Source organism: Rattus rattus, chromosome 1 (genome assembly GCF_011064425.1).
Source record: "Rattus rattus isolate New Zealand chromosome 1, Rrattus_CSIRO_v1, whole genome shotgun sequence".
Classification (NCBI taxonomy): domain Eukaryota; kingdom Metazoa; phylum Chordata; class Mammalia; order Rodentia; family Muridae; genus Rattus; species Rattus rattus.
Genome location: NC_046154.1, coordinates 44560511 through 44572739, shown reverse-complemented (window position 1 = coordinate 44572739; position 12229 = coordinate 44560511). Strand labels below are relative to the sequence as shown.

Genomic DNA, 12229 nt, shown 5'->3' with positions numbered 1-12229 from the left:
GGATGGAGCAGAGACTGAGGAAAAGGCCAACCAATACCTGGCCCAACTTGAGACACATCCCATGGGCAAGCACCAATCCCTAACACTAATAATGATACTCTACTATGTTTGCAGACAGAAGCAAGCCTCCACCCAGAAGCTGACTCTGACAGATATAGATACCCACAGCCAAGCAGTGGGTGGAGCTGGAGACTCTCATGAAAGAAGAGGAATGAGTGTTCCTCTGAAGAGGAAAGGAACTCCACAGGAAGACCAACAAAGTCAAGTAACCTAGACCCTTGGGGCTCTCAGAGTCTGAACCACCAACCAAAGAACATACACTGGACCTAGGCCTTCCTGCACATATGTAGCATATGTGCAGCTTGGTCTTCATCTGGTTTCTGAACAACTGTGGAGAGGGTATCCTAAAAGCTGTTACCTGTTCATGAGATAAGGTCTTCTAGCCAGGCTGCATTGTTTGGTCTCAATGGGAGAGGAAGTGCCTAGCCCTGCAGAACCTTGAAGTTCCAAAGTGGGTAGACATGGGGAGAGGGGAGCACCAGCTCAAAGGAGAAGGATGTATGGGGGAAGGATTGTGGGAGGGGTGAAAAGAGGAGGGCAGTGAGTGGGATGTAAAGTGAATTAATTAAAATTAATAATATTTTTTAAAGATGTAATTAAATCTATACAAGTAGAATATCTCAGTCATGACTTTTCTCATTTTTAGTAAGATTTTTGTTAACATTTGAAATTATAATTTAATTATAATATTCTTTTCACTTTCTTCCCTTCAAACCTTGCCATACAACCCTCCTTAAGCATTAAGTCCATGACCTCTTTTTTCAATAATTTTATTGCATGCATATAGTACACATGTGGATATATAATGTACATATAATAAATGTAATAATATATATATTCCCAAAATAACTTGTTCAGCTTGCATAATGTGACTTTTATGTATGTTTTCAGGGCTAATGTTTTGACACTGGACAATCAGTTGGCAGCTCCTTCCTGTGGAAATTATCTTTCCTGCTCCCAGCTTTTTCTCGGATGTTATCTATATAGGGTTGAGACTTTATGGGCCTTTCCCAGTCCTGGTTTGCTGTCCATGATGACATCCTTGTTCTTCTACTGTTTATTCAGACATGTGGGTGAAAGTCGCCTTAATATTAAGGCAATGATTGGTAAGACAAAAAATACTGTCAGAAAAAGTATCACAAATAGCAAGTCCTTTATCCATTTGTTGTATAAAGGAAACTGGGGATCTGAAAGAGAGACTAAAGAAGGTGACAAAATTAGGAAACTAGTGAGACTGTGTACAACAGGGTCAACTTTTTTAAAAATAACATTTAATATTCCATTGCATGCTACCAATTGTCTTTAATTAGGGGTGAGTACTGTGATGCACACCTCTATTGTTAGTGGTTTGGAAGATGGGGCACTCAAGAAGTCAACAACAATATGGTCTCTTCAGCAAGATCTGAACAATGAGTAACAGCTGATGGGCCAACATAGCTGGCAGAAATCCCACAAGGCCCTACCCCTAGATTAAGAGCTGCAGGCCATTGTTGGCTGCAGAGAGAAAAAAATCAGTCTTCTACAGAGAGAAGCCCCTGAGAAGTTTATCAAATACCAAATTCTTAGCCCTAAACACATATACATATAAGCAGCACTTAGCAAACTCAGCAAATTATATTTATGTATTATATATAAACATATATATTAAGAACCAGTAATTATTAATGAATAAGTGTTCATACGTTTGAAAGGTTGAAGAGACACAAGAGGATTTGGAGTGGGAGAAAAAAAGTGAAAATGATATAATTATAGTAGTCATGTATGAAACTCTGAAGAAAAAGAACATTTAAATTTAATAAATAAACAAAAATCAAATACAATTCTGAAGCACATATGGCACCAGAAATTTATTCCCAAGTAGGCTAAAAGACCTTGTACATAAAATTCAAATTTGAGGATGTCATAATTCAAACTACATAATTTTGTTTTCAGCTTCAAGGACTAAACCTAGAGTTTTATGCTTGCTAGACTACCTCTATACCTTTGGACTAAACCTCCAACTTCCAAACTCCAGTGCAATGATACAGCATGAAAACAATGCAGCACTGACACAAAAACAGGTGGATTCATCAATGGAACAGCACAGAGAGCCTAGAAACACACCCATTTATTTGTAATCAATTGAAGTTGACAAAGGCACCATATATGTGCAATGGAAACAAAATACTACTGTCAGTGAGTGGTCCTGGGAAAACTAGATGCCCACATGTAAAAGAAAAATGTCAAACCTCTGTATTACGTCACATACCAAAATATCAATTCAACAGATTAAACATGTAATGGTTGGCATTTGTCTCTGCAATGAAACAGAGACAAAAGAAGCAAAACTGGGAGAAACTACTGGAAACCAGAAGCTTCTGGAAAACAAAGAAAATAAACCTGAGTAAAAAGACAACTACTGAAATGGGAGGACAAGAAAATTATTTGTAATCTATATATGGAATATATGAGTATATGTATATATACATATACTCAAAGTTAATACATATGAAACACACAACTCAATAGCAAGTGCTGCCTTTTCTATTTTTAATGATGTGCAAATTATTTGCATCTTAGTAGTTACTTAAGCATTACACATATATTCAACATATAATCCAGCTCAATTTACAGTTAATCCTTTCCAAAGTAATCTCTGTGTATTCAGAAAATTCAAAAGATCATTTATAATCAAGAATAATTCAAAAGCTGAAATGGTCTTTGTCCTAGTCTTTGCCTCCTCACATTTTCTCCTACAGAATATTTAGAAGCAAGAAGAATTTAGTTGAATGCAGATGTTTTGAGGAATTTGGGATTTGGTTTGGTTTGGTTTAGTTTAGTTTGGTTTGGTTTGGTTTGGTTTGGTTTATTCCCACTTTGGATTTGTGTGTTGATATTTTCAATAGCAATGTACTCATTTTAATTGCACAATAATGAAGGATTTCTTTTTCTCCCTTGGTTTCATAAATTCCAAGGTTAGATGCTATAATTTTCAGTAGAGATGTTTGACATACCTGTCTATACATATTCTTTTACAGGACCTATCTAGCAAGATAATGGGAAATAGAGGAATAATGAAAGCCTTGCTGGAACCCCTATAACTTTAAATTTCTCACTTCTGCTTGGGATGTCATGCTAAAAATAATAAAATGAAATGAAATATAAAATAAAATAATGAAAATTTTCTTTGCTTTGATTGATGTTAACTCTTCTCTACATGAATCTCCCTGTAAGCCTCTAAATAATGGAGAGCTGCCAAAGCATCAAAAGCAATTAGCATAATTATATCAATAATTAATTCACTTTTAGATAATAGCCACATCTTATTAGAAATGCACCCACAGAAAGATTTCAAAGTTTCTTAAATTCCCTTAAAGGGCATATTTGTTCAGGATATTTATTAGCAGTGGAAGTCATTGGGAAAAATTAAGATCAATAATGGTGCAATGTAGACTGTGAACCCCAAATAGTCAGTAAAAATTGACTTGGTGTCATGGATTCATACTGAAAGTTAAGTGAAACCAATACTTAAATACTTAAAAGTGATTCACTAAACTTGATCATATTTTCTGACCATGCTTTTGTTTCCCTCTTTGTGGTAGAAAGAGCAGGAAGCTCTGATACCTACCACAGCTAGAACCATTGTGGAATCACTGAGAGTGCCTCTAGTCCTTAACATTTGCAATTTTAATGCCGGAAAATGGTCTTGTGAGATGTCATTAAAAGCACAGGTTCTCCTGGTAATGATGTAATTCTCACATAACTAAGTCTCCAGGAAACAATGTTTTAGCAAAATGAGGTCAAGTAACGGATATCCCACCACTACTAATCTCATTTACCTCTGGACCGGTGAGGTAAGTATATACCAAAGAGTAGTCCAGTACAGAATAAGAAATTCAGTATTTGAACCGGCCATGAGTTGAACACACAAAAACATTTAGACAGGTATCCAGATGCACATCCTAGAACAGAGAAAGGTAGAATATACAACAAGGTGCACATGATTGTATTTTACTAGCCTACAGGCAATAACCTGAAAGGTAGGAGTCACTATCTCATGACCTCTTGATCTATTTAGCAGGGATCCATCTGAAAGTTTGGTTTGTAACCAGTGGCAAAACAGAATGAGATAAAGTTGCTGTACTCGGAGATCTATATTTGAAGCAGCACAAGTTGAATCTATTCCATTTTGAACTGAACTACTTCTGAAAAAGGAAATTATTCCTTTAATTTCAAATTTTAATTTTTCATTCATTTTATTACTTCATTGTATACTTCTTTAGAGCTATAGAAGTGACTATGGGAACTAAGAGGTCATAAGGCATGTCAATAGACACAATCCATAAGAACGCCCATGTCTTGGGAATCTCAATGTTCTCAATATGAAATTCAACATTTCTAAGATGAAAAATAATCATAATTCTGCTTGTAATAAGCATCACACTGGAAGATCAATACCATTTAGCTTTGCCTAACACTCACATGACTTGGAATAAAATTTCTTAAAAGATCTCTTAATTATTCTACCTTCATCATATAATTACCTTGTCTTCTGCAAAAACAGCTGATGAGTAGAAGAAAGCTGATGATGAAGAGTATTATGCATGCAATGATAACTAAAATTTTCATCCAAATATGGTCTTCATAAAAGAGTTCATCTAAAAGAAAGGACAGAATGTCTTAAAGCCAATATGAACACTATAAACCACATCAATGGTTTGGGAAATTGCTGATCCTAAATACCCTTATTCTCCTTAAAGTCCTGGAATCTGATGTCTATGATGTATTCATTATACAATGTCCCTGTGTCAGATTCATTTTGTCACCTTGTTATCACTCTAAAATATGTTTTACTATGTATAAAACATATGCATAAATCCCAAATCTCCACAGAATTTGTAGAATATCTCTCTGTGTCTCTGTCTCTCTCTTTCTCTCTCTCAGCAGGTTTTCACTTTGTACCCTAGACTGTCCTTCAACCCTCCATCATCCTTACCTCAGGGTTTACAGGCATATGTCTTCATACCTGCCTTCAATTCATGAATTTTGCTGTGATCCCAGAAAATTCCTTACATATTCACATATACACACGGAAACATTTATTTTTCTGTTTGTTTTCTAATCTTCTAAGTGGAGAGAGAGAGAGAGAGAGAGAGAGAGAGAGAGAGAGAGAGAGAGAGACAGAGCCTCTTGATATTAAAAAATGATTCCATGAAGTAAGAAATGAAATCTAAGGTACAGTTACCCCCACACCATTCTCCTAGAATCATCCTTAATAGAGCCTTGTTAGATAAAGATAATTTTTATATACACTACAAAATCTTTCTGATTCATCTTTGGTATTCACATATTACATGTCCAAACAACAGACAAGAGTAAGCAGTCTGTGCTTTAGTAACACATGTTACTTACAATGTTACTTACTTACTGATTTTCCTGGATTCTGTAGACTACCATTCAGCACTACACTCAGATGTAAGAATGCTACTGAATATTGCATGATAATGCTAAAACTTTTTTGCTTAAACTCATTTAGGATTCATAATGTAAAAAAAAGAAAAAGAAAAAAAAACATTCATACAGATTGGCCACAGGCACCATGCCACATACTTTCCATCCCAGCACTCACATGAAGATCTGAGTACATTCGAGACCAGCCTAGTAAATGATGAAGATACAGTCCAGCCAGAACTTCATGATGAGATTTTTTCTCAAAATCAAAAATAAATGAATAGACAAAAGTAAAAATATCATTAAGTGTAGGGTGCAGTAAGTAAAACTACTTGCCACAAAAACTTGAGGACCCAAGTTTAAACCCTGAAACCCAATGTGGGAGAAGAAAACTTAACTCAAGAAAGTTATTCTCTGACCTTTACACATGCTTCATCATATATGCTCACATGTGTGCACATACGTGCACACACACACACACATACACACAAATAAATGAAATAAAAATTAGAAGCATGATGTTAATTATATATTCATTTGCTAGATCTATAAGAACGTAGATAAAACACATAGATAAAATATAAATAACATAAATAACATTAATAAAACTAAATAAGTATATCAACATTCTTAGTTACCAAAAATACATATCTTGTTAAACTTACACAAAAATATTATGTCTACTGAAATAACTCTCAATGTCAATCAAGGTGTTTTTATTATAGACTGCCTTTGTCTTTGTCTACTTGCCTTCTGATACTCTCATCATACCTCATGACAATACTTGCTTACTAAAACCCAAAGGGAACTCCATAATATAATAAGCTTTTTTCATGCTTATTGCCTTCTTAATTTTGTCTTTATGCTTCCAGATCAACAGCCAAACCTGATGAGAGTACTCACTTGCTAGGATGATATTTGTTTGCTTCTCTTCACCTGTTACAGGGTTAAAAATACAGCAAATGATGTTGCCCTGTAACCTGTTTGTGAGAAGAGCCATCTTCATGTGGAAAAATCTGGCTTCATCCTGTGAATATGATTTCATTGAGTGTCGAAGTGTTTCCCCATTACTATCTCTCCACTCCATTTGGGGTTTTGGGAACCACCCTCTTGAATTACACTCCACTATGACTCCATCAGCATCAGGAGCCTGAACATGGATCTCTGTCTCCAATCCAACTGCTGGAGAAAATGAGAAAAAGTACAATCAGGATATTGTGTTGAAGTTGAATTGACAATTTCAAGAAAAAAAATAGTTTGTTCTACGATCTCAGAACTTTAGTGAATTAATACAATACTTGATTTACGAGTTACAGTAACCAGTTGGCACTTGATGTCTATCCACTACACAGTGTATTTTTGAGTTGGCCATATGATTTTTACTCATTACTTTAAAGTTTTAATATTTTCTGAAGTACCTGCTTCAACAAATGGATCTGAGAAAACTGGATGTTCACATACAGAATTAAATTAAACTAGAGTTGATCACTTTGCACAAAAACTAATTTCAAGTAGATCAAAAACATAACCATGAAACCAAGAACTACTAGAAAAAAATAGGCCTCATACAGCATGACAGAGGTTTAGAAAACATTTATTACTATCCCATTTCCCCAGGAATTAAGGTTAATAGTTGATAAATGGAAATTGATGAAACTAAAAGGCTTCTGTACACCTAAAGAGACAATCAACTAAGTGAAGAGGAAGAATCATTGTCAGCAATGCATCTGACAGGGGATTAATATAAACAATGAATAAAAACTCACAAATGAAAGAAAGGAAGGAAGGAAAGAAGGAAGGAAGAAACCCTTTCAAAACAGTGACCCTGGGACCTGAACAAACGTTCTCAAAAGAAGAGGAATAAATGGTAAGTAAAGTCTCAAAAAAATGTTTATCATCCTTAGAAATTTAGGAAATGCAAATCAAAGCATCTTTGAGATTTGATCTTACTCCATGTAAATGGCAGAGATTAAGAAAAAACACCACCAAATGCTGAAGGAGTGGGGGCAACTGATAACCCCGATTCATCTCTGGTAGGACTGAAACTGGTGCAATCATTTGGGAATCAGTATGGAGAATTCACAAAGGTAAAAGTAAATCTACCTTATATTCCAGGTATATTACTTCTTAGCATTTGTCCAAATAAGAGATATATGGAAAGATTTGGAGGGAATGAATGGAAGAAGAATATTATGTAATTTTTAATGTAATCTCAAAAAATCAAAGAAAATTTTCAAAGCAAATTGATATCACTGAGCTAGCAGATGAGAGCAATTAGCTTATATGGATGCCTCAATGTTTCAGTGTTATCTTACATATATATATTATTTTGATAAATAATAAAACTTTAATACTTAAAATTTTAAATATAAAAAAAGAAAATCAAAAATCACCAACATAATTTGCAGGTATTTCAGTTTATTGGGCATAAATGCTCATTGTGCACAAGAAACTTACCTGTCACATTGAGGTTCATGCTGGCCACATCAATGAAACCACTATCATTAAATGAACATCGATAAGGTCCATCATCCAAAATGCTGATATTATGAATTCGGAGGGTCACTTTGCCTTCTCCAATGGCCTCCTTCATAAACTGTGTACGATTTGCATATTCAGGAGCAGCTTCTCCACTCATGCTATGGCCACCTCTGTATAGGTAAACAGGTTGGGAATGGCCACTCCTGAACCAACGCACCTCCATATGCCCCACACTCTGTGGTGGGATCACCTGACAGCTGAGCTCAGCCTGGCCTCCTACTCTAGCTAATATGTGTCTTGTGGGAGTAGTTACCATCCATTTCTCTGTGGAAGTACAAAGAATACCAATTAGTCTGATGCCAAGAATCTTCCGTCTCTACACTCTGTTTTAAAAATACATACTAAATACTGCCTATTGCACATAGCTGACCCAATGTTCAGCTCTGGCTATATTCCCTGTAGTGCATCAATATTTTACTTTTTGAAAACACAATACTATTTTATTGTACCTTAGAGATATACTGTGAATGATTGTAGAGCAGAAAGCACCAATAATTTCTTTCTCTACTTTAAAAACAATCATATGGAGAAAGAATTTCCCTGGTGTATTTTTTTTTAATTTTACAGGATATAAAGGCCTTAGAAGAAGTCACTTGCTGGGAACTGTGATGGAATTCCTCAAAGAAACAATTTAAAACAGGGGAGATTTGCTTTGGCTCCTGGTCTGCTAGTCATCTCACTTTTATGGAGCTACAATGATTTTCTGATTTCTGGGGTTTTACTTGTTATAACAATGGAAAGATGACTTTCTGCTCCTCAAACGCAGAAGAAGACATCGGAAGTGAATCTTAGATCCCATGCGCAGCAAAACTTTGAGTAGAAAAAAGTAAACAAGTTATCTTCAAGTTCCTTCCTCTAAAATTAGTGCCGAGCAATGCCTTCATCAAAGAAGTTCCCTGTTGCAGGGTGTGTTCCCTAATTCAGAAACCCATGGCTGGCCAGTATAGTGAGATTGAGGGATGCTCTGCTCCAAATTGAACAGCTATATCATTCCCTTCAAGGCTTTAAAAACATTGAAGCAGAGAGGCAAAATGAATAAAGAGGGAAGAAATGTTAAGAAGTGCAGGACAAAAGTCCTCTGGATATAACACATTGTACTCATGCAGTCATGGCAGCTGTGGTCACAGACACAATCACTGCACATTATCAAATCTGTCAAAACTTCATCATGGTCACGTAGGGGATAAAGAGCCCACACACATGCCAGAGTATCTATGGGAACTGAATGGTTTCTGGGATATAGAATTTCATTGTTTTCAGTAATGTCAGTGTGGGACTTGAATGGAAGAAGGGCTTTAGTAAGAGAAGGAAGGTAGGGTGAATGGGGAATGGAAGTGAACACAACTTAAATTTACTATACATGTGTATAAAATGGCCAAAGAAAATATGAAAAGGTTTTAAAAGGGAAAGGTAAATGAAAATAAGCTAATAAGCTTCTTACCTAAAGAAATTGTTACTTGCAGAAAAAGAAAGTACACACACAATCCAGAAAAGTAAGAGAACTCAGGCTTCATCATATCTGAAAATGATCCCAGAAAGAGGTCATAAGCAATGAGATGTAAGGCTTACATTGTCTATATAGATAGATGGTCTTCCTATCTATAAAATGGTCAAGCTTATTATATGTACTTTTAAATACTAAGGTTTACCAGTGTTTGATAGAATGTCTCTATCCTCATACATCATTCTGATTAGGAAATATCTTCTCCATACATTTACCCACTGCCTCAAACTCTTCTATTTCATCATGTTTTATGACTCAAGTATGGCTAGACAGGATGTAGACCCTAGGAAAAATCTATTGGGGGAGGTGGTCTGGTGCTTTGATCAGGAGTCTGTGTGTGAAACATTGAATGTCCTGTTACCCAATTGGTTCTTGATCAATCAATAAAGATGCTAGTGGTTAATGGCTGGGTAGAAAAGGGAGGACTTCCAGGTTCCAGTAAGTAGGCTAGAAGACGCAGGAAGAAAAAGAGATTCTCCATGATTCAGAGAGAGAGAGAGAGAGAGAGAGAGAGAGAGAGAGAGAGAGAGAGAGAAGACCACCCATGTGAGATCTCAGATGGAGCAGCCATTGGCCGCTTCTCCATCTGGGCCTAGAGTAACAGGCAGGAGACTAGAAACCCAACTAAGCTGAGGTATTAAGCTGGTAGTAAAGGTAAATGAGCAACTAAACCGACGGAAGATACAAAGGTGTTAAGTTGGGAGTGAAGGTAAGGTCATATTAGCCATGTGAGGCTTAGATGTCCCCAACTATTGAGCTAAACGTATATTAAAGTAAGTTAATGTTTGTGGTAGGCAGAAGCTGGAAACAACCCAGATGTTCCACAACAGAAGAATAGATACAGAAAATGTGTTCATTTATACAATGGAATACTGCTCAGCTATTAAGAATGAGGGTGTCTTCAACATCTTTAGTCATAAAGGAAATGCAAATCAAAACAACCCTGAGATTTCACCTCACACCAGTGAGAATGACTAAGATCAAAAACTCAGGTGACAGCAGATGCTGGTGAGGATTCACTCCTCCATTGTTGGTGGGATTGCAGACTGGTACAACCATTCTGGAAATCAGTCTGGAGGTTCCTCAGAAAACTGGACATTGAACTGCCTGAGGATCCAGCTATACCTCTCTTGGGCATATACCCAAAAGATGCCCCAACATATAAAAAAGTCACGTGCTCCACTATGTTCATTGCAGCCTTATTTATAATAGCCAGAAGCTGGAAAGAACCCAGATGCCCTTCAACAGAGGAATGGATACAGAAAATGTGGTACATCTACACAATGGAATATTACTCAGCTATCAAAAACAATGACTTTATGAAATTCTTAGGCAAATGGTCGGAACTGGAAAATATCATCCTGAGTGAGGTAACCCAATCACAGAAAAACACACATGGTATGCACTCATTGATAAGTGGCTGTTAGCCCAAATGCTTGAATTACCCTAGATGCCTAGAACAAATGAAACTCAAGACGGATGATCAAAATGTGAATTCTTCACTCCTTCTTTAAAAGGGGAACAAGAATACCCTTGGCAAGGAATAAAGAGGCAAAGATTAAAACAGAGACAGAAGGAACACCCATTCAGAGCCTGCCCCACATGTGGCCCATACATATACAGCCACCCATTAGACAAGATGGATGAAGCAAAGAAGTGCAGGCCAACAGGAGCCAGATGTAGATCTCTCCCGAGAGACACAGCCAGAATACAGCAAACACAGAGGCGTATGCCAGCAGCAAACCACTGAATTGAGAATAGGACCCCCGTTGAAGGAATCAGAGAAAGAACTGGAAGAGCTTGAAGGGGCTCGAGACCCCATATGTACAACAATGCCAAGCAACCAGAGTTTCCAGGGACTAAGCCACTACCTAAAGACTATATATGGACTGACCCTGGACTCTGACCTCATAGGTAACAATGAATATCCTAGTAAGAGCACCAGTGGAAGGGGAAGCCCTGGGTCCTGCTAACACTGAACCCCAGTGAACTAGACTGTTGGGGGGAGGGCGGCAATGGGGGGAGGGTGGGGAGGGGAACACCCATAAGGAAGGGGAGGGGGAAGGGGGATGTTTGCCCGGAAACCGGGAAAGGGAATAACACTCAAAATGTATATAAGAAATACTCAAGTTAATAAAAAAAAAAAGAATGAGGGTGTCCTGAGTTTTGCAGGCAAATGAATGGAACTAGAAAATATCATCCTGAGTGAGGTAGCTCAGACCCGAAAGGGCATGCATGGTATGTACTCACTAATACATGGATATTAGCCACAATAAAGGACAGAATTTACAAGATAAAGTCCATAGAACTTAGAAAGTTTAACAAGCCAAAAGGCCCAAGTGAGCATGCTTCAATCCCACTTGGGAGGGAGAAGAAAATAATCACATAATGGGGGAGGGAGGGAGGGACCTGGGTAGGAAAGGGTACTGGGAAGGGAAGAGGGTAACATGATCGGGTGGGGTAATAGAACTGAAGCCCTGAGGGCCAGCAAAAAGAATAGAAACAGGCAACCTCGGGAGACAGGAGGTAGGGGGCCCTCAAGAATGTACCAGAGACCTGGGAGGTAAGAGATTTTCAGGACTCAAAGGGAAGGACCTTAGATGAAATGCCCTACATCGAGGAGAGGGAGCTTGTAGAGCCTATCTCCAACAGAAAGACCAGACATCAAGTGAGAAAGGGACAGCCAAACTCTGA

At 37.3% G+C, this 12229-nt stretch overlaps 1 protein-coding gene across 1 annotated transcript; it reads right to left on the bottom strand.

Moving 5' to 3' along the window:
• Positions 1 to 1110: 1110 nt before the first annotated feature.
• On the bottom strand, positions 1111 to 9548 carry LOC116887447 (selection and upkeep of intraepithelial T-cells protein 7-like). Its single transcript, XM_032889058.1, has 6 exons — positions 9473 to 9548; positions 7948 to 8295; positions 6394 to 6672; positions 4584 to 4697; positions 3879 to 4001; positions 1111 to 1259 (listed from the first exon to the last, which is right to left on the bottom strand). Exons 1-6 carry the CDS (start codon positions 9546 to 9548, stop codon positions 1111 to 1113), a joined length of 1089 nt encoding a protein of 362 aa, XP_032744949.1.
• Positions 9549 to 12229: the final 2681 nt, after the last annotated feature.